At 34.8% G+C, this 27,129-nt stretch overlaps 1 protein-coding gene across 6 annotated transcripts in view; it reads right to left on the reverse strand.

Moving 5' to 3' along the window:
* Positions 1-22,484, reverse strand: part of Fhos (Formin homology 2 domain containing) — an 86,931-nt gene extending 64,447 nt beyond the window's left edge. For 2 of the 6 annotated variants that reach the window (XM_089649924.1, XM_089649921.1), the window contains exons 1-4: positions 22,105-22,484; positions 19,250-19,336; positions 13,379-17,241; positions 11,755-11,797 (exon numbers count right to left, since the gene is read on the reverse strand). In XM_089649924.1, coding sequence (XP_089506050.1) covers positions 11,755-11,797; positions 13,379-17,241; positions 19,250-19,336; positions 22,105-22,128 — 4,017 coding nt within the window. In that variant the 5' untranslated portion in view covers positions 22,129-22,484. Of the gene's footprint in view, positions 1-2,277; positions 2,469-11,754; positions 11,798-13,378; positions 17,242-19,249; positions 19,337-22,104 lie in introns of those variants that run through there. The other 4 variants (XM_089649922.1, XM_089649923.1, XM_089649926.1 and 1 more) reach the window with 4 other exon arrangements.
* Between the last annotated feature and the right edge of the window lie 4,645 nt (positions 22,485-27,129).

Raw genomic sequence — 27,129 nt, forward strand, 5'->3', positions numbered from 1 at the left:
AAAAATTCTAACGTAAAAAAGATACAGTATAAAGAAACAATAAACTCATTTTTCTCCATGTAAAAAGCTACCAGTTTGTATGACTAATTAGGTACTCTCAAGCGGTAAACTCTGGCGCCATGAAATTTTCATACCTAGTTTTGGTCTATAATTTCCAGTTCAAAGCAAATAATTATTTATTTAGTACCAAAGCGAGTTTTATAGTATTGAAATATCTTTTGGCGTGTTTGTTCTGTATTTAAGTTAAATATATTGTAAAAAAGAGCATCATTAGCAAACACTGTTTTTAAGATTTTATCGGTTGAAGATAAAAAAAAAAAATTTGCATATTTTAATTTGTGATTTTTATTCGAGGACCGAATGGTGATATTACAATGCGAGTTGCCTGTGTACTGTCAGATTCATTTATTGACAAATCATCGAAAGTGGGAAAGTCAAGTAGCTTCCCGCGCTCAGCGTATGTTGGATTGTTCCCCTTTCCCTGATGCTCGTCTATTAATTTGAACGTCTGTAGTCTTACCCAAAGGGATTCCATAAAAAAAGTGACAAAGGCTACATCGTATCCCAGATTAGCAAAGATGGCCTATTATTTAGTAAACGGATGGGTAATTCAGTAGCGGATTTGGCGGGTATATCCAATAAGAGCAGTACAATTTCGCAAGAAAAAAATTACAATAATATTATTCTATTTGTTGGGTGAATATACATTTCTTATTTTAAAATTTACATTAAATTATATGTATAAATATGTAAATAATTTTCAACAAACAAATTGAATGGCTAGAGAATCCATTTGGACCTTCCCTGTATTTAATGATTGAAGGAAGGTGTATATTTTCACTATTTTTCATGTTTTATAAACACGTGAAAAAGGCAAAGTTGGTAAATAATAATTATTATTGCCTATGAGATATTTGCAAGAGCGTACCGCATTATGTGGTGCATCCGTGATATCCAAATTAACATACCCCTGGTCGGAGAGGCACCGGAGGAATGCAGGCCCGGAAATTGCAGGCTGTTATTACCTCCCGTTCTCAAGGCGAAATTACGATTGTTACACGATCGGCTAAACCTAACCCAAAAAACTAAATATTATTACTCGTTGCATTCGTGAAATTCTTCACTGAACATACGAAAAACAAAATCAAATTATTATATTCGTTTTTGTAATAAGACACTCGCAGTGTATGCAACTAAAGTGGTAAATACTGCCAATATGAAGCAGTCCCACTGGCTGCGGATACTTGGGACTCTTCAGCGGGATTCTCATTAAAAATTAGGTTTCGTTTCACTTATTGATTATTTCCCATAAATTATATTTTTCTCCGACCCATCTTTTTACAAAAGATTATTAAAATCTTCCATTTAATTATTTTAAAAATCGAATACATTATTAGTGTATTGCTTCTATTGCATTTAATACCTGCAAAAGGCTTATGTGTACAAAATAACGCTAACTAACCAACCATCACACCATTTATCTGGAGGGGTAGGCAGGGAGGATTGTCTGGCACACAACTGTCTTGCGTCACATATTTTTATGCATAGATAGTTTTAACTTAAAATTAATTTTGTATTTTCTCGGATACAAGTACAAAATTCACTTCATAACCTACTCACAATATTTTGGCATAATTGAGGATTCTTTTCGTGACATAATGAAGAAGAAAAACAAATAAACATGATTGTTCCATTGTAACTTCTCTTTCTGTTAGGTAATTGTATAGTTTATGAGAAAGACAAAAGTGTTATGAGGGATTTTTCAGACGTAAGCTTTATAGAAAACCTGGTTGGTCCGACCAGTTGAAAACAAAGCGAAGCTTTGTGATTACCCATCTTCGTAACCTATGACCCCAAGCGTTTACTATGTTGCAGAAAACTTTGCCGTAGGAATAAAATAGTTTTTAGTTGAGTGGAAAAATTAATTGGGAAGGCGCAAATTATGCCATGGACTCGGTAAATTAAGTTATTTTGTTTCAGTTATATATATTATATAAATCACGATCGCCCGAAATTAAGTAAAAAAAAGTTTTAAAGGGGTGTGTAAACAAATACAATAACAATATTCATTATTTAAAAAATTGAGTGTTAAATAACTGTTGACAAACAATGCAAATTTTTGCGTTACAGGCACAATGAAGGTATCGTTTCTCAAGATATAATAAATAATGTAATAAAAGTCATGAATTTTTCCACTCAATATTAATATAAATCAATATAATGTTGAGCGGAAATAATATGTTATAGTAAAACTGAATAGATCAAGAAAACACTGACACTTCGTTACCTGCCGGAGAGGTAATCAGTTCGAATCGCGGAAAAAAACACTGTTTTTTGTTCTTAATATCGAATGTTTGTAGAAAAATGTAAAAGACACATGTCTAGCGCTCGGCGCGCAGACTGCGACTGAGCGCGACTGAGAAGTACTGAGTTTGTGAGTTTGAGACTGAGCGACTAAGCGACTGAGCTGAGGAGTGAGGTGAGGAGTGAGGTCTAGTTGCGACTGTTGCGAGTAGCGAGTGGCGAAACTGGCGACTGGGGCCGGTAGTCCGTTGTTCGACTGTTGCCGGTGCAAGAGGACACCACGGCCGCGGAATGAAGGGAAGGTGATGGCGGGTGGACGGAGGGACCGCGGTCCGACAATATTGTAGCAGACTTTAAAATAAAATTATTTATTGCAGAGAACGAGTCGGACATCTCATCTGACCGGTGGGTGGTGCAGATGGAAATGAATTAAACAAGATTGGCCCTAGTCAATACCGTTCTCAAACTGGAACACACAAAAAAATGTACTTCACGTAATGACATTACAGACTTATAGTCACGATTGGAAATTCTGCAAAATATGTCAAGTAACAAATGCTTTTATAATTTCAACAAATTCTTCACTCGAAGCTCGGTTTGTGATTCATAGAATATGTGTAAATGTGTTTGAACAGAATATTGTAAAGTCATCGATGTCATGTTGTGATTGGAAAATATAACAAACTGTGAATGCATTTTAATTTTGTGTACATTTTTAATTATCCTACTTTTAAGTCTGAGCCAGGGCGGTATTTAAGAATACGCTATCAAGGCAGTGCCTATGGGCCCACACTCTCGAGCAATGTCTGGTAGTCCAGTCAATAGTAATCGTGTTGGATAGTACATTTTCATTCCGCAAGAGTTCGCAACAGCGTTACGAGCTATCAAATCGGAATAATAACACTACGCATCGCGTTATGTTGATAACAGAACAACTAATTAGTAATTTTATCATCATGGGAAAAACAAATTGTTCCTTCGAAACAGCTAAAATATATATCAGAAAACATACGTAAGTTGCACAGGTACTAATTATTTAGTCTGAAGTTTAAGAGTGTGCAAAAATTAATGCAAGATTCTTCAGCTCACCGCAGGTGATACAATAAATTCTCGATTACAGCATCTTTATTTATAATACATTACTTGATCAATTGGCTCACTACTGTCCGATTTTACACTTAAAACGATATACATATTTTTATAAAATATTCATGCAGGAGGGTTCACCTAGTGCGATTTGTGTCAAAGTAATGAGAACATCGCAATAATGTTTTAATAGTACATTACTCGGAGTAAACTGAATACAAGAAATTACATAAAATTATATTGGGTGCTTTTATGCGCATTTCAATAATAAATTACTTAACATATTTTGCATGTTTTCGCCCACAGTGCGATTGAATTGAAATTTATAGTGTGAAGATGAAATGACTTAATAGTGAACACGTAACTGAGCATCTCACAAAAATTTTATGTTTAGTGTACTTAAGGCTCCCAAGTAAGCGTTCAAAATGAAGACAAAAATGGTTTTAAAGGAAGATAATATGTATATTTGAATGTTAGAGCGAGCGCGCTGATAAAAAAACGACTATAATTAATAGGGGTGAGCGAAAATATTTAATAAAACATTAATTATATGAAATAGAACAAAAATTTCTATCAATACAAGACATTTAATGTAGCATTTAGAAACAAAGTTATTTCAAATATGCCACATGGAATTACAGAAAAATTTGTATATTTTATAATAGTTCACATTTTCATATAATTAGTTTTCAACTGGACAAATGTATCTCGTTATTATTTTAAAATTGTGCTTTTAAAATTTTACTCTACACGTTTTTACTTTTCTTGTATCCATTTAGATCCGCCATTAAGTAACAGATTTTTTTCTTTTAATACACTGTACATTTATTATCTACTAGTTCCTCCCACAGTGTTTCGCTATTGCTAATGTCTTTCTCGGGCGTATGCGACTTCTCTCACCGCTCACTACTGTATATCACAATGTTACTGTTAAAAAACTACATTACATCGACTTTAATTCATCTCCGGTGCATAAATATTGCGTATTCCTCTAAGACTTATTCTACCATTCAAACCACCATCTAAATACTACTGGCACTAATAAGAACCAACTTTAAGGTTTCCAGTCGACTGCTTATCGAGTTTTATGAGCACAAACACAAACCGGATGAATTTATATACAGGGTGTATCGGCACGTACCCGACAAACTTTAACCAGCTTTTCCTTAGCACATTTGGAGTAAAAAATGTTATGGGCACTTTGCTGTCCGGTAACATTTTTTTCAATTAAAAACAAAAAATGATAAAAAAATCCACACTCCGTCACTGTCATTGGCATTGTTTCTCGTGTTCAACAGCTGTTATTTGCAAGTGTGTCAAAAAGCGTGTTCGCTCTTTCATACACACTAAATAATAAAAGCTAAAAATGAGACGAATGTTGCCATGCCATTTCGTTGTGATCGTAAAAGCGCGCTAATGTAGGTACGCACGTATATTATTCAACGAAACTCGAATAAAATATTGCCAGGTGGGTTTTCAAACTTTGACAAAGGATAAAACAGTGGTGGCATGAGGTGAAAATATGAATAGTAAATTTTTTATTAAAAAAAAATGCTACCGGACAGCAAAGTGCCCATAACATTTTTTACTCCAAATGTGCTAAGGAATAGCTGGTTAAAGTTTATTTTATTTTATTTTATTTTATTTTATTTGGGAAACAAACAGTTATACAAATATATTTTAATACAAATCATTTTTACCAAGTTGCATAAACCAGTAAAGTTTCCACAGAAGATTCATTGGTAGAAAAACACATGAATATAAATAATACAATACAATATAAATACTAACTAGTAGAAAAGGAAAATCTCCAAAAAAATAAAAAGACTACAGATTCAACCCATACAAAAACAATACACACACTAACACTACTAAGTTTCCCGCAACGATCGAACGCTACTCTCTTAGGAATGCTATGAATCCTGCGAGGCTCGTGTTAAACACATCGATATTTGTGCATAATCTATTAAAGGTGCTGCTGTTTGTCGGGTTAGTGCCGATACCTGTATTATAAAAAATTGCATTATTGATGTTGTTGTAGCTGAAAACGTATTCTGTTTTTTTTGGAAAATTCTGTTTTTTGTATGAAGATTTTCAAACTGAAATATCCTGAAAATTGTCATACAAAAAATCAAATTTGTTAAAAAAAAATATACCTACTGTTTTAGATTTAACATCATCAATATTGTCGAATTTTTAACTTAACACTTTATCACATTTTATGCGTTATTCACATAAAAATGTGATTTTGGCAAGACCGCGGACCGCCAACTTGAAGTCGGCTGCTTTCGCGTTCACAACGAGTTGCGGTCGCCATGCTGATCAACGCAAAAATACTCTTTCAAAACACAACACCCGATATTCAAAGTGGGATCCTTCAAGGAAAATTTTGGACATAATAAACTTTGATAAAAAATCATTGTTACTAGTAAATTCTTCAAAATTACCTACTTAATATTTATTAATATGTAATATTTATAAATTTATTAATATAAATATCCAGGAAGCCCCGAGGAGAATCATTTCCCTCAGGGCCCATGCCATCTTTTGCGATGCTGTGTGGAGGGTCTTTTTTAAAGAAAGTAAGGAGAGGAAGTTCTGGGCTGGTTTAATTTTTGGGTAGGAATGACGAATAAATGAATTGCACTGCGGCGCAAGGCAATGGTTCCAGAGAACAATTGGAGAGGTCAAATCAGCCTCTCCCGATCTGGCACGCCACGCAGCTGGTGGACTGACGCATTCTAAACACACCTCACCCGATTAAGGCGATGTCATACGTAGTAATGCAAAATCGTGTGTTTTTGGTTTGAAAATTTGGTCGCCTAGAAATGTTTCAGATGCTTTAATTAAATACTGCGAGTAGAATACATCTTGGCCTTTGAAATAATCGAGCATTTTTTAGATAAGTCTTTTGATAAGCTCAGAAAAAAATAATGTATAAGGCCTATGAAAACTTCTTTAAAGTTCAAAATCTCCTACTTACGAACCCATTTTCGGTTATGATTTTATTGAATAATGTGGCAAATTAAGTTATTCATAAAATGATCGAAAACAAATTAAATATTTATGCCTGAACATCCACAAAATAAACTAAAAAGCACTTTTTGGCCATATTTTTTTCTTGCATAAATCAAAACAGGCGGATGGTGTTAAGCGGGAATTTAAACCTTATCGCCATCTACGTAAGGGTTGTTATTGATAGCGGTTCAATTTAAAATATTACCCGACGTAGTGCATCGCCTTAACCCGGGCACCCCTGCTAAATCATAAAACATCGCGAACAACTTGGGGTGACCTGTGACAGAGGTGTTGGTTATCCAATAAATGGTTCCCGGGATGGCGGTACCTACACGCCATACGTTAATAATATTATTTAATACTAATTGAATAACCACTTTGGAACCCTCAAGCGCCACGGATATAGTCAATCCCAATTGTCAACATGACGGAAATTCAATCGTACGTAGTCATATGCACGTACGTCAATATACGGGGTCATCTAAAAAGGCTCCCATGATTTTAAAATGAAATAACTAAGTGGAATACATTACAGTAAAATGAAATACACCAAAACATGTAGAAAATATAAATATTTATGTTTAAATTACTTTCACTATCGATGTGAGTTCGTCTTGTTGCATGGCAAAGGTTAACCTCCCCCCTACGTAATACGCTGAATAATATCAAAAGTCACAGTCGCAATTGCGGCGCAGATTCTCTCTCGTTGCAGATTCCGTGATAACTGCTTAATAAAAAGTCCATAGGAATTTGAACAGTACTGTAAAATATGACCATTCCTACCAAAGTTTCTACATTGCGTTTTTCTCATGTGGTGGTGGGTTCGATCCTGCGGGGTGCGGAGGGGGGTGTAGGGAGAAAGTGGAAAATTTACTATATGTTTTTTTGAGACCCGTACTTAACACAACTTATTATTTAGATCACATTGATAAGAGATGCTGCAAATAATATTTGTAAACTTATTTTAAGATTTTTTATTTAATTAAAATGAAGATATCATCCAACAAAGGCCTTTATGAGATTTCCGGGCAAAGAGGAGTAGACATATATTATATTATAGTAGTTGATCAGGGAATTTATGCACTTTAAGTGTATTGTAATGTAGTAAAATAAAATTATGATTCGTGATGGAACTGAGTTCCGATTCCAAATGGCTGGATTGATCCACGATTCAACAACATAATATAGATATTATTTACTATCAACAAAGTCAGTCTCAATAAACTATAACTAAATGCTAGACGCAGCTGGCAATCACCGCTTAAATTTGTGTTTTCATGACTGCTGGGGCATTCACGTGCATTACCCGTCTATGTTACCTATATAGCAATGTAAAGCATTGGTAGGAATATTTTACAACTTTGTATTATACGAAGGTACCTTCTTGCAGTAGAAATACTGAGTACCAACGATGTTAAATTCTACACCTTTTCTTCTCTGAGTGGCGTGAAAAAGAAATGATTCGTGAGAATCGTGACCTGTGATTTTATCGATAAACGATATTAAGATATTTCATGTTCTTACTCCGCTTCAACGAGACGAACCTGCATTCAAAAGTTAAGACGAAAAGAGTAAATTTTCCCATAATTATGAACGTTTTTGGAATAATCCTGTTACCTAGTGGTATCTCAATCAGACGGACTGCAATCTTTAGAGCACAGGCGTCAGGTAGGTATGCTGTCCTTGTTCTATCGGTATTACAATGGAAGATGCTCTGACGAACTAGCGTCATTGATCCCTTCGGCACCGGTGCGTGGTCGGGATACACGCCAAACGCGCGCCCAACATTTGTACACGGTTGACATTTGTCACATGAGAACGGGTCGCTTCTACGATTCGTTCTTAAGTTCAACAGCTCGGCTGTGGAACGAACTGCCGGCCTCTGCCGGCCTCCCTCCTACAACATGGGACTCTTCAAGACCCATGTTCACTCCTTCCTCTCCACACAGCATCCCCAAAGATGACATAGGCCCTGAGGGAAATTATTTTCTTCAGGGCCTCCTGTGGGGAGTTAATATAAAAAATAAAAAAAAATTAAAAAAATCTACCAGGCGCTCAACAGTTCATAGAGGCTGTAATTGTTTTTCTCCAAAAAGAAAGACTGTACTGGATGCTCCTGGTATGTGCTAATAATTTTTCTAAACTCATGTCAATCACCGCCATGTTGGATTTATAGTCCAGTCATTAGGCAGTTTGTTGGAACAAACTCTAAACATATGTTTTTTGGGGTACTTATTATGAATCCGAGTTTTGCCAATAAAAAATAATGGTTGGAAGATGAGTTATAGCCGAAAAATATATTATAACTCAAAAACTATCAACTTTGGGGAGACATTATTCTTTACTAAAATAATTTGCACAACATTTCCTATAATTTAGGTTCTCTCAAGTTTTTCGTCATGCGTACCTACCGTTTAGGCGCAATTACTACCTACTTGAAGTTTGACGAATGTTTGGCTTACCTGTTAGAGCAGCATGAACAACAAAAGAAACCATCGTGTATATGTGCAATAAAATCATATGCATTATTAATAAATTTCTCTCCAAGTTTTTAAACATTTGGGCAAATTTCGCTTGTGATGTTACGAATGAAATGCCTCGACCAAAAGATTCGATCTTGATGGACATGTCGTATTTTCAATAATGTGGGAGGCGGTAATGGGTATCGCCGCCCCGGCAAAAAGCAAGCAAGAAAAATGTCATGGAATAAAAGATATTATTAATTCACAACTAACAAACATAATTATAATAATACAATTATCAATACGATCATAGTAGGCACCTAGATACACAATGTTCACTCTTGTTAGCATTTTGGTTGATGGTCCAATAACAAATTATATCTTCTATAAGATCATCGGTGTCTTCCCCGAAATCTAAAGATAACGAGGGCGCCTTGACTAAATTGAATCATTTTGGTAGGAAAGTGATACGTTCAAATTTATTTATTTAAAAAAGTTGAATTTTTATATTTAAATTTACCAATGCATTTTAGTGGCAATCACGCATTAACACGCGGACATATACGCATTTCTCTGAAATTGGATGATATTTATACGGAATAAATATCGGTGCTACCCAATTGGAATTTGGCTCAGTTTTTAGCTTGGTTGACTTCAGTCCCTGGGAAGGACGGTTTAAAAGATATTTTAAAAATGTTAACAGTTAAGAGTCAACTGAGGAATGAACCAACAAAAAATAATATTTTTAATTAAACCTATTATTAAAAAATGATGTATTATGGAAAAAAAACTTTGTTTTTAAGGCGTAATTAACAATTTTATATTTAATTCTACCCAAGCGAACTAACTAACTAACTGACTAACACACCATCACGCCGTAGGCAGAGAGGACGGACCGCCAAACAACTCGGTCTTGGCACACACTCCTTGCCTCATGCACATTCATACATCGTCTCATACATACTCTTCTATTATTCTTACTCTAGAGATGGCCCTACTCAAGTATCTGATTCACTTGGTCGTGCCATGTCTTCCTCGGGCGTCCCCGACTTCTGCTACATAAGCGAACTGTAGGAAAAGCTTCAATTTATCCAAAACACGTTTTTTGGAATTGGTAATATAAAGCGATTCATAGTAAAGATTAATCCAAAATAATGATTTCACATTAAACTTTTACAAGTCCTTTGTCCTCTTCATTAATAATCATTATAGTTCTGAAGCATTGAACAAATTCACAATAGTATATATTGACGATCTGACAATTTTCGATTTTCCATTTAAAAATTCATATTTCGTTTTTTCTTTTATTCTGTTTATTATTATGTTTTTTCTGAACTAAACACTTAAATTATAACTATTAATATTCTTTACAACTAAGATTTGTTAGAAAAACCTTCGGCTTAAAAAAAATAATTAATTTGATCTCTCGACGTTGCACAATTTCAATAGGGGAGAAAAAATAAAATTAAATACTGGCCTAAGTAACAAGAACGCATGTGGGCATGTTTTGCCCATGTGACTTGCATTTAACCGGTTTTTTCGGCGCTCCCGACTTTCTGCTCATAGCATAATACCCAAGAATCAGCCCTTTCATAGAAATATCTAATTAGCACTGTTGATTTACAATCTTTATTCAATAAAATATATTATAAGAAGCGGTTATAATTAAAGATAACAGAATTTTATTTCATCGATTTCCCGACATACGAAAACCCCAATCCAGATACCAGTGTTTACATTTTAATTATTAACCTCACTAGGACTAGCCTGTGTCGAGGGTAATAATTTTACAAAATAATAAAAATATCACAAGGTAATATACGAGTATATATTGAAAGAGCAATATTGATGCATGAATAATAAGTACCTACTAAGCTGAAGGAACCTCTTTCAATGAAGTAGTAAACATGTAGGGTGACCATGTGAAATAACATATTTTGCTAATAATTTAAAAGAACAAAGAAAAAACTGCCATATATGATGTGATTAATTTAGGAAAAGGATGAGAAAAAAAAACAGTACAATATAGTTTGACATAACTACTATGAACAACTTTCCATAATCATTGAAAAATAAAACTATATTTTTTGTAGCAAAGCTTAATTAATATTTTGTGATGACTTATTATTATTTACTTCCATGATTCTCCCTTAATAACTTATTCTTTTTTTTAAAGTAGTAATCAAAGAATTATTTAGTTGAAAGATTTTTTTTTTGTAAAAAAATAATTTAAGGCGAAGCACTACGAAGTAATGCAAAATCGTGAGTTTTTGTTTTGTGAATTTGATCGCTTAAACATATTTTAGATGCTATAAAGAACTTTGAAATATTTGACAAGCAGTTTGATAAGCCCAGAAAAGTGTCAGGACTGTGATGTTTAAAATCTTACACTTACGAATACCAATTCTTTTATTGTATAATGTGGCAAATTAAGTTCTTCAGAAAATGATCGTTAAATATTTAAAGATTTATGCGTGAAATTCGCAAAATTAAGTAAAACACACTATTTGGTTATGTTTTTTTTTTGCGGCAAACAGGCGGCTGATGTTAAGCGGGAATTTAAACCGTATCGCTATCTACGGAGGGACTATTATTGTTGGTTCCGTAATAACTCAACACAATGACAATTCAACACATCTTTACATTAAAAGCGATTGAAATAAAGTAACCTACAAACCTAACCTACGTAACCCATTTAACCTAGTTTTTTATGGCTTTTCATGACTTTTTGACAATTTTTAATGGTGTTTTGAATTGGCATTTCGATGAGTTATACGGTCACCGTTATTGTTAGCAGCTCGATACCAAATGTTACTCGACAGGCGATGCAGCCTTAGTAAACATTTCTACTGCAAATTAACAAAAATGGTAAAATAACACTTACATTTAGATTGTCAGCTTCGTCCGTACAGTCAATGATGTCACTCCTGTAAGAAAATAATCAAACTAAATCATACAAGTATCTACATATGCTCCATTGTTATATTATTCCAATTTTAGCAATATTCATTCTGGCCTGAGTTACTGTATTATATTTATGAATTAATAAACCTAGCACGAAAGGAAATTTTATGGATGTACATTTGTAGAATGTGTGGTTTAAGAAGTATTTATTGAGATATATTTTGATTTAAGATTTTTTTTTCCAGTATAAATAATGAAGAACTTCTTTTTTGCCAAGTCGTTAAATAATTTTAATATCTAGTAATGTTATTTCTTACTCCCTTTTCTAAGATAATTTATTGTGAAATAAGATGATTTATTCTCTTCCCGAACTAGATTTTAGTTAGTTAGTTTTTGCTAGTTTGCAGACATCGTATTATAGTCACTGTAGCAGCATCGACCGTAAACCGTTTATAAATTGATTACTAGCAGTCATAAAATATATATTTTTGAGAAAACCTACAAAAACTGTCCATTTGGGTTTAATCTTTAAAAATGGAGTATGAATAAGTTCACGCTTTATGTTTAGATACTATTGGAATCACGGCCATGTAAAAATAGATAAATATAAAGAAACATTTTCTAGTTATTGTGAGACACCCGGAATAAATGATGACGTTGTTCCCAGACCATAGTAAAAGTGAAGACGTAGGAGCACAAATTGAAAAGCTCCCAAGCTATTAATCGTCCATCCAAGTGATCAGTGATAATCAGTCCACCATTATTTCATGTCCGGGGAATTACCCAAAAAATTGGCACAAGCTTCTCTTTTTTTATAGTTCAGTGTGTCTTGGAGACGTGAATTCATGTCACTGGCGTTTTGTTTACATTGAGAAAAATGGCCCCATTCGAAATCATTAGATACAAAATTAAAACTAAATTATATAAAATTTGAAAAGATGTTTGAAAAAAAACTTCCTGTCTAGTGACTGCGTCAACCAAGAGGTTGGCACGTGATATCTTCACATAATGGCGCGTGGACACGTGTGTGTTCGCTGCGCCGAACCTCTGAACCGTTCGATGAAATTATGTTTTCAACAAATTGGCCCCAAATACGATCCAAGGGAAAGAAAGAACCACGTAAAGAATACACGAGTTCGGCTCACAAGTTTATACGCGCCATTGCTCGCGAAATCATATCCAATCTTCGCGATTTCATTTTAATTTGACCCATTAATTCGTCGTCAGACTCGTCTTGACTCCCAGAGGTGTGCGACACATGAGCTACCCGATGATGAACGACCCGAATATATTTAACAGTCAAAATTGATTTAATACATTTGATTTTTCCCTTTTGACGGCATTATATGTATTTGCTAGTTGTGAATGTGCGTTGTACGTTATGTGGAATGTCTGGCCGTAGCTATCCAGCAACGAATTAAATATTGACCGGTCAATAAATTAAAGTTTTTAATGACGTGCAGGAAAGATTGACAATGAAGTTATTCGATGTTTTCAGACAAAATCCATGGATAGCTCTCTAACATAGTTACGCATTATACAAGTCCTCAAAGGTTTTTCGGTTAGATTAGGTAAAATAATAATAATAAAGATTAAAGTTATACCTGTCTCGGAGCTTCTGAATGACTGGTCTCTGTGCTGTGCTGTCGTGTATCCTCACTTCCCTGGGATCTATTTCTCTGCATTCGGAGTTGTCACACTCGATGATTTCCCTACTGGTTTTGCGCGCCAGTATTCTGTCCATCATGGGGGTGAAGAGCTGCCCCGAAGTTCCCAAGATATCATCGATGTCCATGTGTCGAGAAATAAAATTAGGTTCATGTTTTGATGTCGACCTTTGTTTTGCTGTGTTATTATTAGGCAAACGATTGCACTCTACATTGTCGTAGGGTGACGTTCGTCCAGTAAAGTGTTCACATCCGTGAGGAGTCTCCAGGCCTTCCGGGCTTCTTCTGTCTCCTAGTGGTTCCTCATATTCGTTATCTTGCGGTTCCATCGAAAATCCAGGAATTGAATTTGGACCATTGGTGGTGTTTTCTTCTATGAGGTTGATTCTTTCTTCTGCTCTGTCTGAAGAACTTTCCGAGTCAGATTCGCCCACGTCCCGTTTTTCAATTCCTTCTGGAATGTTCTTATTGCTGGCTTGCCACCAGGCTCTTTCACCGGATTCAATGTGTTTTATCTTGACAACATTTAAAGTAAAATTATCGTCATTCTTTGGTATTTCTGCTTCTGCCAATTTTGGAGAGCTATCACTTTTTTTCCACCAATCTATTTCACTTTTAGAAGTTCCTGCACTTTTCGAAGATTGCTCCACCTCTGCGGATCTGGGAGTAGAATCACTTTTTTTCCACCAATCTATTTCGCTTTTAGAAATATCTGCACTTTTCGGAGATTCCTCCACCTCTGCTGATCTGGGAGTAGAATCATTTTTTTTCCACCAGTCTATTTCACTTTTAGAATTTTCAGCGCTTTTTGGTGACTTTTCTGCCTCAGCCGATTTAGGTGTACTGTCGCTTTTATTCCACCAATCAATATCGCTCTTTGAATTTTCAGCACTTTTAGGTGATTGCTCCATCTCAGCTGATTTTTTAATACTGTCACTTTTTTTCCACCAATCTATTTCACTCTTTGAAGTTTCTGTACTCCTAGGCAAGTTTTCCACCTCTGCTGATTTCGGAGAGCTTTCACTTTTTTGCCAAAAATCTTTTTCACCTGAATCGATGTGTCGAATTTTATAAACGTTGTATTTATCAGATTGTTCACTATCACTTGATCCTTTTCTACTAGGTGTTCGAACTTCTACCCCCTCAGGAATGTTTCCATTGCTATCAAGCCACCAAGGTTTATCACCTGACGGTTGTTTAGTAAGATTATACTTGAATCCATTATTTTTAAGTTCTGATAAGTTATTATTTTCTCCTAATTCTGCAGACTTTGAAGCAGATCTGGCGATACTTCTTTTAGAATCACCATTTTTTTCACCTGATGACTCCATCCACCAGGCTCTTTCACCAGATTCGACGTGGCGAATTGGTTTCGGCTTTTCGATACTTCTGCTTTCCACGTCCGTGGCAATGGACGCAATGTTGGAGGTGTTTTGACTATCTGAATCACATGCATTGTCAGGCCATTGGACCTTTTCTTGTTTCTCATTTTCTTGACGCATCTTAAACAGATTAGTAACTGGGGCCAAAGCACGCATTAGGAAAGACTTTGCTTCCTCTGTTCTTGGCTGTGTATCACTTTTGTGAGATTTCGGGCTAGGTGATGGTTTAAATGATTTATCTAATGAAAGAGATACCTCATCGCCAGACGATGCCAGTATCGAAGTTCTCGAAGATCCGTCATATTTATTGTCATTAAATATGGTTTTAGATTCACTCATCTTGGTCTTTTGTCCCTCACAATCTTCATCACTTGAATTACTAGAATGTGTTGAATTTGTTTCAGTGCTAGTGCTATTTGTTCGCGACAAAGAAATTGTATGCGATCGAGATTCACCACTTTGAATGGAATCATCACAATTAATATTATTTTGTGCGTCTATTTTTTCGTTCGATTTTTTAAGTTTTGATAGAGTTGTACGTAACTTTAATTTTGTACTGGTTTTGGGTTTTTTAATCACAGTGTTTTCGTGGTTTTCATTATCACAATCGCCGTTTTGAAGTGATGACTCGGAGTCACCGGAACTTGTAGATACACTTTTGCGTAATTGACGTTTTGGTTTTAGTTCACCGTCTTTCGATTTTACTTTAATTTTTTTAACAATTTTTTTACCCCCCGATTTAGTTGTTTTATTGACAGAATTTGTCGATGACGCTGATTTGTTTAATGTCACTGATTCAGATTTTGGCACCTGCGGAGGTAATTGGTGTAAACAGCGTTCTGGGGAAGAGTGAGCACTTGTCTCATTTGGTAATGATGGACTCTTTGACTTTTCTTTGAAAAATGACGCTTTGGGTGGACTTTCTGGTATATCTTCACTTTTGGTTGTTGATGACGAATCAGACGTCATCAAGGGAATAGCAGTGATAGGTGAAGTTATCGGTAAGAACGAGTTGTGCGTTTTGATTGGCGATTCTCTCGATTTTTCTATTTTTTCACTTTCCAATTGTTTTGCAGGTGGAGTTTCTTCTTTGAAAGCGCTGATTTCCTCCTTTTTTCCGGACTCGGGAGTCTTATCAGCACCCGCCGTGCTAACGTTTGAAGATGTATCCCTCGGAGAAGTGTACGTACTGTACCTGCCGGACGTATACCTACTGCTCGATATGGGTGATGTGTATCTTGTATCCATATACGACGACCAAGGAGAGGCTGATACTCTAGAAGTACTTGCATATCTCGAACTTCTTGTCGAATCATCCAACCTATCAGATTGCATATCTTTGTCAACCATTTCACATCTCTTTTTTGGCCTACTGATAGTTTTTTCGATCGTTTTAGCCATGTCAGCTCTTCGCGTGCGGAGATATATGGATGAACTTGGTGCTGTTGGAGATGTTCCACGGGTTACAACAGTTACAGAAATCATTGACATGGCTTCGCTATCTGACGATTCATCTTCTGAACTTGTTTCTTCTTCTTCTTCTTTTGGGGGAGATTCTATATCTTTATTCAGCGGTTCGACACATTCTGATTTAGGTTGTATATTATATTGGTTTGTGCTTATAGATTCAGATACATGGTTTATTGGTTTTGTTTCGGTGCCATTTGTCACATTTGCATTTGCTAACACGGAAGATGTCTGGGAAACATACGGTGTGATAGGTTTATCAACTAAACTACTCCTTGTGTAAGAACTGCCAAACCTGCTAGGTGTCGAGTACCTAGAAGTATTCGTTGTTTCTATTTTAGGTTCTTCTTTTGCTACGGGGCGACTATACGTTGAAGGTCTTTGGTATAATTTGAATGAAGGGTAAGAGGAGGTACTGTAGGAAGGTGATTTACTGCTCTTATTAGGAATGTCTTTTTCGGTAGCACCTGTGTCGCGCGTTTTGTCTTTAGTTGGGAGGGGTGTTTTAATCTTGCTGGAAATGTCTTCATGGTAGGTTCTTGAAGGCGTGGTGGTACTGTTTCTACTGCTATAGCTATTATATCCTTTATCGACAGGACTGTGGTCTCGGCTGGCAGGTTTCGTGGGAACAGTTAATCTGCTATATGTCGACGAACTATCACTCTTGTCAGCTGATTTAGCATTCATGTATTTATTCAGTACTGATTGCTTCTCTGGTTTGTCTTCGGTATAACTGCTTGGGTACCGACTTGATGAACTAGTAGACGATGGTTCTCTAGTTCCAGATTTATCTCGCGAATATGTACTAGGAGATGGTGAGTATGTACTTCGGAAGCTACTGGAACCCAGGGAACTGTATCGGCTTGGTGAGGGCTTATCCAAGCCAGTCGTAGGCCGAATACTTTCCTTCGTGGTTGTATCCGGCTTGCTGCGTGAATAGCTGCTATCATACTGAAAGACAAAAAGTTATGTTAATAGAAGCTCTTTAATAGAAGATCTCTTTTTATTATACTTTTTTTTGTTTATTTTGTTTTCTCTGTATTCAGAAGGCTTATGCAGAACATATATTTTCAATTTTCTTGAATGGTTATATTTGCAACTTCTTCAATATTAAAATCTTAGGGGCCATTGTGTATCTACCAGCTAGATATATGCAAAAATTATCTGTAAAAATCAAAATTATCTGTACATAACAAAAATAAAATTGATATTAAGTGTTCAACGGTCAGGACTGATAATTGAATAACCTTCCAGGAGTTTTCTTATGATTTTCATTTTACATGACTGGTTAGGTGACATATGACCGGCCAAAAGTACACATCTTGTGTAATTTGGCTACTTTTGTTTTGTTCTTGGTAACAAAATATTAGCACCGGAAAAAAGTCAGTGTTTTGTAAAGTACATTTGCAAAAGCGACCGGTAGAAAAAATAATGTAAATTACATTACTGAAAAATTGAATGATTTTGACTGATTAGTTTTACGTCACCAAGAAAGGTAGCTTTACGGGTGTCGAAAAGAATTTTACAAATTTAATAAATACAGCTTAAATTACAAAATAATTTACACACTAGAATTTTTTTGTAAGAAGATGAGATTTAGTCTAGAATATGGATGATTAATTATTATTGAAGATGTTTTTTCTTCCATCAGTTACAGATCATAGATCAGAAGTCACAGTATCCCCATGTGATCTTGCCGCTGTTATAATCTGTTTTTCCATGGTCGGCGTAACCTATGCCGTTAGAATATCCTGAATATATATTGCACGTTATTATGAACATCCTCATCGTAAATTCTATTTACTACGAAATAATAAATATATTACATCGTTCACGAACAACTTTTTCTTATTAAGTATTTTGAGGGTTATACTCAACAATGAAATATATTATTGAAAAAGAGGATGATGCTATAGTAATACATATAAACGAAACATGAAAAAACAAACACAGAAAAAAGATAACGGTCAGAACTAGGAATCTAGACTTAGAACTGTTCCGGTAAGACAAGAAATCCTGGATTCGATTCCAAGTTGTGACCGTTATCGTTTTTCTGTGTCTGTTTTTTTTTCAAGTTTCGTTTAGATTTATTATTACTATCTTCTTCTTCAATGACATATTACACTGTGTCCATAGTGACAAGTAATTTATTGGTTAAATCAGGCTGCCGTTAGTTAAAGTCAACAATAAAATGGTGTTAGTAAATTTTTTTGCATAGTATTAAATATAGTTATGTTTGCATAGTGTTAAATATAGTTTTTTTTGTTATGTTTCAGTGATATAATTGTTGTAATATTTTATTTGTAACTATTAATTTTATCATATTGTTACAAACGGTGTCCGCAAACTAGTGGTAGGTACAAACCGAACACTGCTATATATATATCGAAATTTTAACAATTCAGGTTCTGTAAAAGTTCTCTTATTATTTCAGTTCTACGAAGCAACTCTCCCATACTGATATAATAACAGAACTTAAATAGAACTTCCACAGAACCTGAAAATTAACTTCGAAAATTGATAGATTGTTCAAATTCTGTGAAATAACCCGTCCTTCGCAAGCATTTCGACTTTTTTTACAAAATACTTTATTTCGAAAAATAAAGGGTAAAAAGATTATGGAGATTTGTCTACGTATCGACGCCTTTCAAAATACATTAAACAGCTGCTGATAGTAACCCCGTAGCGGACGATTTTGTGTATTTAGAGAAAAATTGAATACCAACTTCGGATTCGATTTAATCGAAAACAAAAGCTCAATTCAAAAACAGTAATACCGTAAAAACGTGACGTAGAGTCAACAGAGTCCCGTTTGCACAACTTGTAATTACCAGACACCATTTGTACGTAATATCATTTATTAATTTTAAAAGCAAACTACATATTTAAAAATGGTTTATTGTTTTATCCAAGCCGATTATATTATGTTGGTGTAATGCTAGTATTGTTATTGACAAACCTTTTTAGCAACCGGTACCTCGGATGCGACTTTCGGCTTAGTATTCGTGGTAGTTGTCTTATTTGTGTCATTTTTACTCCAAGGTGCCTAGAATAAACATGTTCACAAGTAAGCGGTGTGAGAGTTATGAAAACATGGTGACTTTTTAGAACAACATATAAGACTACAAAGCTTCGTAATGTTTAAGCCAAGCGTTTTCACATTATTTTAATTATACCCACCATTCAATATCGCGTGTTTTAGTAAAACACTTTAAGCCACATTTTATGGGAATGCTATTTTTCAGTGGTTACATATACTGCCACGATAACTAAAAACACAGTCTTCCTTTAGACTCTCAAAAAGATACTTTAAAATTTTGTTTAATTAGTTTTATGAATTGTGAATATTCGTTTTATCGTCTTCATTTTCATTTTGTGGCTTGAAGGGTTTTACCGAATTACCGTCGATATTTTAAGGCTTATTTAAATGGACCAGAATAAACTCATAGAAAGCTTTAAAGGGTAAGAGACCATAGGTTAGTTTCTTAATTCTATCATGTGCATAGTATGTAATTTATGTAAAAAAACATTTTTATAAAAATGATGAAAAATATAGCATGTTATTTTTCATGCACTAATCGATATTCTTCACTTTCAAAAGTACGTCATCCTATTTCGAAACAAAAAACATGTGCCTAAACACATCATCAAATATTCTAATTTTGGTTGTCTGCGATGTTGTGCGTGATGTGAAAAATTCCTATGTAATGAACGAAATTTTGCTTTGAAATTTTAGAAATCGAAACTAATGAATGTAGCGATTAAGTAGGTACCTATCTATAATCATAAAGTTATTCAATTTTGATTCATTTAATAATTCTGTATTTAAGATATGTATTTCTGACAGATGATTTTTAAAGTTTAGCAATAATCGAAAAGTAGATTTCTGGAATTTTATAATTTGTCAACAAAAAAGAAATTATATTAAAAGAAAATTTGTTTTTGCAAGGCGATATGATAGATAGCCTTTTAGCTTTAAAAATCCCATAATTATAATATCCCGTGATATTTCAAGAGATTGTTTAAGTATTTCAAATAACTGGATTCGTTTATAGAATAATATGTTTATGGTATGTGCTTGTTCCCCGACCCCTGCTTTACAAAAGCGCACTAAATAACAACCAGAAAGCTTTCCAAGACGACAGAGATCTAGTGCTCCTAATAGCACCTGGGCACACGGAACACTGGGACCACTGATAGGTAAATGGCAGCGCTCGGTACACTTAGGCTCTTTATAGACGCACCGGGCAACTTGTTACCCGGAATTCAAAGGTTATCAAACTATTTCTGGCAACTATTATTTAAATGCTAACAGTGGAGAGAGTGTTAATGCCAAGTCTGATCATTGACCAGTGACCAGTGACCACCCAATAATGTGTGACTCACTCGATGACTTGATCGAAGCGCTTGCGATGATCATTGCATGCATCTTTCATTACCAAGTGAAGGTTAACGCAATTTACCTAATATAAATAAACAAATAGTTACCCGTAAAAAACAACGAGATGTAACTTGACTTACCAAGTGCAAACCGATTTTTTCTACATAATCAAAAAAAATATTCCACTTTCCAAATATAGAATAAATAAAACCACTTATCTGGATTTGAAAAGATTAATTTATAAAATTATGATTTTTGATTGAGATTTCTCTAAACGAAATACAATTAAATACACAAGTTCCAATTTTGATAATGTCGCACATATTCGCACAAGGAAATTAAGCACGCAAGAATTACAATCCTTTTGTTTTAGGTTTAAATGTGATAATTGTAAAAATTACATTTCTGCTGAAACACCAGAGACTTTCGGTAAATTGGTAAATTGCTAAAATGGACAATGTGTGAAAAACATTGAGTTATATCAATCGAAAGAGGAAGGCAAGTTATCGTTATCACTGATCAGTCTTACGACAATATACCCGTTTTTTGCACGTAACATAAATTTATAAATATACTTATTATTTACTTATTAGAAAAAATATCACTTTGCATTTTAGGTCTTAGTTTATCTTTTGAATACTTACATTTCAACCTATCGAAGTGGAGGCTAATGACCTGTTTTGCCACACTGCTAAACATTTGTATATAATACTTTATATTGACCCTGGTGAAAATAATTTTCATTTATTTACTTTAAAATCAAAACAAATACTGTTTTTTTCTTGTAATGAATGTATGTTTCAACTCTCCGGTTTTAATCTGTCGGTATCTGTATTTTCTCTTTTATTAATAAAAATACACGTTATCATAGTGTTTTGCGTTCACGGTTCATGTTGACATAATTTTTTTGTTGGATTTTATGTATAATATATGTTTTATTAGTAAAATATTATTAACGTTAATACCTTCTGTTCAAATTACGATTTCATCAAGATACTTGTTTGAAATAACCTTCAAAATGCTCGAAACCCACGTTCAGTTGTAGCCAAGACGAAAAATATCTGATGAAAGGTATATTTTATTTAACATTGAACTGGGAACAATTTCTAGGTAATGTATCAGAGATGAAATCATAATGTAACTTTCTCATGGATATAATATCTATACAAAATGCTCACAAACAAAGGTAGGTAACTGCCACATAAACATATGTGCTCAAGACCAAACAGATTATTTATATCTATGTGCTAGATTATTTTTTCATTTTCTTTCCAACAACACTTCCGGTGAACGCTTGTCGCCCATTCACAATATTTACATACCCCATGGATATGCCGATCCTAGTAGGTAAGTTAAGTAAGCACTGAGACAGTTAGGTATCACAGGGAATGTTTTGTACACCAAACGCATGCCAGATATGAATTTATACTCACGTAGCCGCTGCGGTACGAAGACATCTTGTTGTCAGCAGAATATTCGCGTATCCAAAATAATATCAAACAACCAGCGCAAAATTTGCAGACATGCGTTCCGTCTGTCCCAATATTCGAACATGCACCCTCGCGGCACGAGCTACATTATAATCAACAGGCTATGCGCAGAATACGAAAAGAAAATCCACGTCTTCCTAGTTTTGCAAAGAGGAAATAGTAATAAAATCCGTCTGGTATTAATGGAAAACTTCCCGATTGCTCGACCTACATAGTCGCGGCTAAGTAAGTCGGCTAACTAAGCGGCCGAGTTAAGAGTCGATAGGCAGACTTTTTACTTGATTTTGGGTAATTCGCTTGTTTTCGAGGGTACTTTATTAAATTATTCGTTCGATGGTTTATGATATTTCTTTATCACACGCGGAACGCTGGAGTTGGGTATGGCGTCGATTCGGAGCGTCACTACAGAGGACGCTTTCCGTCGGACTGCTGGGATTATTCCGGAAGCAGCTAGACGTAGGGATGTGATCAGGGTTCATTCTTCCACAATTTTCAATTTATTTATAAATCAACATCATTTTACTTTTAAGCTTACAACACAAATAAACTGCAAAATAACAAAAATACAATTAATCGAAAATTAATTTGAAGGCCATAATTTTCAAGATTAATCAACCAAGATAATAATCAATTTATTACAAGATCCAAGGGATATAGTTGTGGTGGGAATCTATAGCGGAATGATAAATACAACTTCGGCCATTTTTTGACAGAGCGGAGCGTAGCGAAGTCCTGCTGTAACTCGACAATCGTCTGAAAATTTGTTTATTATGTTCCGGTTCAAGATGGTGACTGTTTTAATATTTCAGTGAAAATAGTTTTTTTTATGTGAAATGATCGTATTTATTAATTAAGAATGTAGGTATTTAAGTAGCTGCTTACAAATCTTACGATTTCAGAGGAAATTTTGGTTGTGATTTAAAAAAAGATAAAATTACAAACGTACCTTCTTATATGCGAGGTCTACTGTTGACAGAATTACTAGTTCATTTAAATTGTATGTACGTTGATAAGTACTGTTTTTGCATTGTTCTTAGTGATTTGTAATAATATCTAAATGAAGTGGCAAGTGATGGTTAGGTACGATAAAAAAACAATCAAATCTCATTAGCGTCAGTTTTAAACAATATTTTTTCATTATTAAAATTCGGACTAGTTCTTCTCCCATCCCTATTTTGAACACGTGACACCCCCCGCCCTCCCCTTGCGTTAGATCCATCTCTCGTAAAGTTCGGCCCGAAATAAGTTTTGTAATGTTCCGTCGTTGATGCTCGCACGCACACTTATATTATGTGTTTCCTAAACATACGTTGGGATAATACGACAATGGAACTATCGTTTTCCCGTTTTAATTAATTTGTAGTTTCGAGATAAAGTAAATACTCACCTTTATCTACTATCTACTACCACCGGGTTTTCCATAATTAAATATTATGAGATGTATTTTTATTTATTTTCATTAATAAAGGAGTGGTTGAGACCCTCGACTACATATTCAAATGCATGCGCAAATAAGTTTAATTTGATTAATTTGTCCTATTTTACAAATAGTTTATTTATTGTATAATGAAGGTACCTACTTGCGGCACGTTCCAAATTGGTATTTGCTTTATCTACCTTCGGAGTAGCCGTTGTCATTACAGATTTGGAGCAATTTTGACTGTACATTAAGTACAACTAGGAAGGATATCCATTTTAGTCAGTCCAATAATTGACAATATTATTTCATAAATTACGTAAGCACCAAAATATTTTTAAATATGTTTTTTTTATTATTTTTTATTGTTGGTCGACAAACGATTTTTTTTAACTATGGATACCACAGACATAGGAATTAATAGACGAGAAGATAATGGCGAGGGGTTAAAATCAACTGTTGAAGAACGAAGGGGGTGAAGCTGACTGTGATTCGTCAATAAATCAATCTGACAGTAAATAGGCATCTCGCATTATAATATCACCATTTACTTCTTAAAAGTAAAATCTGCTTTTGAATGAATAGACATTTTTACATGGGAGCGCAAATTACTCGCCACGTTATGAACAAATTCGGCAAAAAAATTCGGTTCTATTTTCAGAGTCGAATATTTCGTTTAAGTATTTAGTTAAGACACTTTTATAAATGTTCATAATTTACTTCCCAGCAACCAACCAGCTTTGTGTTTCGCGTCCAGACGTTTCTCGATGTGATAGTATATTATGTTTCTACAACTGATCCATATTATACGATGTGAATATGCTTAAAATAAAGTAAAATAATGCTTAAATATGGAATGTAATACCACAATTGGGTTTATTCTCTTTTTCACATCTATTTTTACAAGTTTTCATAGCACAAGTCAACATTTTGCCCTGTTATTTCGTAAAATGAACCGATGATGCCTCGACCATAGTTCGCACAAGAATGATGACGTCAAATTTTCAAATTTCACTTGAGGCCATACGCGAGCACAGCCGGCTCCAATGGAACCGGTATGGGGAGTGGGGATAATACGCTTTTAATCACTTAGGGCAGGTCTACTAATATTCATATGTCTATGATGGATACATAAAAACACTAACAATAGAAAAAATGAACACTTTGAAGCAATTAGACTGTCATTATTATTAAGGCTTAGATGGTTTGGGCATGTTGAGTGAATGAAGGAAAAAAGGAGTCTAAGGTAAATATATATGACGCGAATACGAATGGTAGAAGTTGGGGACTCCAGAGGAATACGGAGTACTATCAGGTGAATCAGATACATCAGTAGGGCCATGTCAATAGTGGGAATAACAGAAGAGTAGATATATATGAGACGATGTATGGATGTGAATGAAGCAAGGAGTGTGTTTCAAGACAAAGTTGTTTGGCGGTCTGTTCTCTCTGCCAATTATTTAGTAAGTTAGAAGACTTGTAAAGAAACGATCAAGTTGTATCCACGGTTTTTTACCTCACATTTTTGTGTTTCAGTTTGAATTTAGGAAACCGAAGTAAAAATAAAAGTAGCTACCTATTTGGTTTTATTTTTGGAAACTGTAAAAAAATGTTCAATAGTTAATCCTGCAATTTTTTTTCTTTCATTTCAGATTTATTGCATAGTACCAAAGATATTAGAAGAACGAGATATGCTATGTTGGCCGCCGGACCGTAGCCGGAGTACTACCTAATTAGGGTACTTTGAACGGTATCGGGACGTGTACGCACAGAAATCTGTTCTATGTATTAGTGCGGATACCTTAGCGCAGGGGTCTCCAAACTACGGCCCGCGGGCCGTATCCGGCCCGCCAGTGTCTTCCATCCGGCCCGCGACATCTAATGACCACTGTCATCAAGGACCCGTGACAGCTAATAGCTAAGACCTGGCTCAGAAGGGGCGAAAACTCCGCGAATTTTTTCGTGCAAATAAATAAATATGCTCGTTGGCGAGGTACTTGGCACCAATACATTGCCGCCACAAGTATCGCGCGAATATATCAAGAGGAATTTTTTGAAAAATGTTTATTTGATTCGCAATGATATCAAGGTCTGAGAAACGAGTATCAAAAAATATCTTCAAAGCTACGTTATCTAAAGCTATATTTTCATCCCTGAAAATTCTATTGTCTACTCCCCCCCCTCCCTAGGACAGAAAATATGGGTGTCTAGAAATTAAAACGGTTTTGGCCCTCCGGCTGAAAAGTTTGGAGACCCCTGCCTTAGCGCAAGCGAAGGTGTGCAGTAGTATTGGTGAACAAAACCGGCGACACTCGGCAAAACAATTCCACTCAGTACGAACTGCGCATAGCACATCTCGTTCTTCTAATATCTTTGCATAGTACGCTGCATAAATAATACAAAAAGCTGTACTTTCTTAATGATTTACACTTAAAGAATAAGTACCTACTTATAATAATACCAAATTTTACTTTTCCACTAATTAAACATTTGGATTAATCGATGGATTTATTAACTATGGAATGTTGAAAAAATAGATTATTCCAAAATATTGTTTAAGATATTAATAATGACTACTTATTTCAACGACATATTAGGCTAAAATGGGGTTTCAGGTCGGTCTAGAGAACTTTTGTCTATTTTATCTAGAATGCTGATTGTGCGTAAAAAGGCAAATTAATTTTACTAACAACATAAAAGAAAAGTTTTCTGTATTCGTCACAGTTATAATAGTACAATGAAAGTAAAATTTTGATTGTAAAACAGTTGTACATAAAAAGGCTATCTGTAAATTTTTCACAACGTACCTACGGAAAAAAAAACAAAACAAGTGAATGAAACACTAAAATGGGCTCGTCTATGTATCAGCGGATAAACTAAAACATAATTTGGACAAAAGAGTTTTTCTTACGTACGTTAAATTTATTCAAGAAATTGTCGAAAATTCCATACTAGCTGAGAGTGGTCATTTTTGGATAATCCATGTTGTCGCTTATATCATTAATCAGTGTGGAAACCCTGTATTCGATATTATCCATAATTACCTATTTACTATTATGTACTTTAACTATTTATGATTATTTTACTTATTTTCACTATTCACTTCATTATTATCTACTCATTTTATGCACTTATTATAAAATTTTTGTAGTATCACGTACTTCATTTGCTTATATTTTATTTACTTACTATTATTTACTTATTATTATTTACTTACTCACCTGTTAGTATTTTCATATTTTCGTTTATTTATTTTTATATTTTGTTAATAATAATTCATACCATCCCTTTTTTCGTTATGGTTACCCCATGATTGTGGCTGATTAGCCAAGACAGGTACTTTGTAATACTTATTTAGTCAGTAGAATGTTATTGTTGCCAACTTTATTGTTGGATTGACAGACAGGAGCACACCTGTCCCGGTGCGACCGATACGCCAGGGGGCACTGATTTGTTAGGATTTGGAAAGCGTACTCTGAGGACTGGAAGGAGGTTGGAGTTAAATCGACCGGTATACAGGCAACATTGGAATTTAGGAAGGGCAGGAATAA

This window comes from Hesperophylax consimilis, chromosome 31 (genome assembly GCF_061612785.1).
Source record: "Hesperophylax consimilis isolate HC1 chromosome 31, BYU_Hcon_1.0, whole genome shotgun sequence".
Lineage (NCBI taxonomy): Eukaryota > Metazoa > Arthropoda > Insecta > Trichoptera > Limnephilidae > Hesperophylax > Hesperophylax consimilis.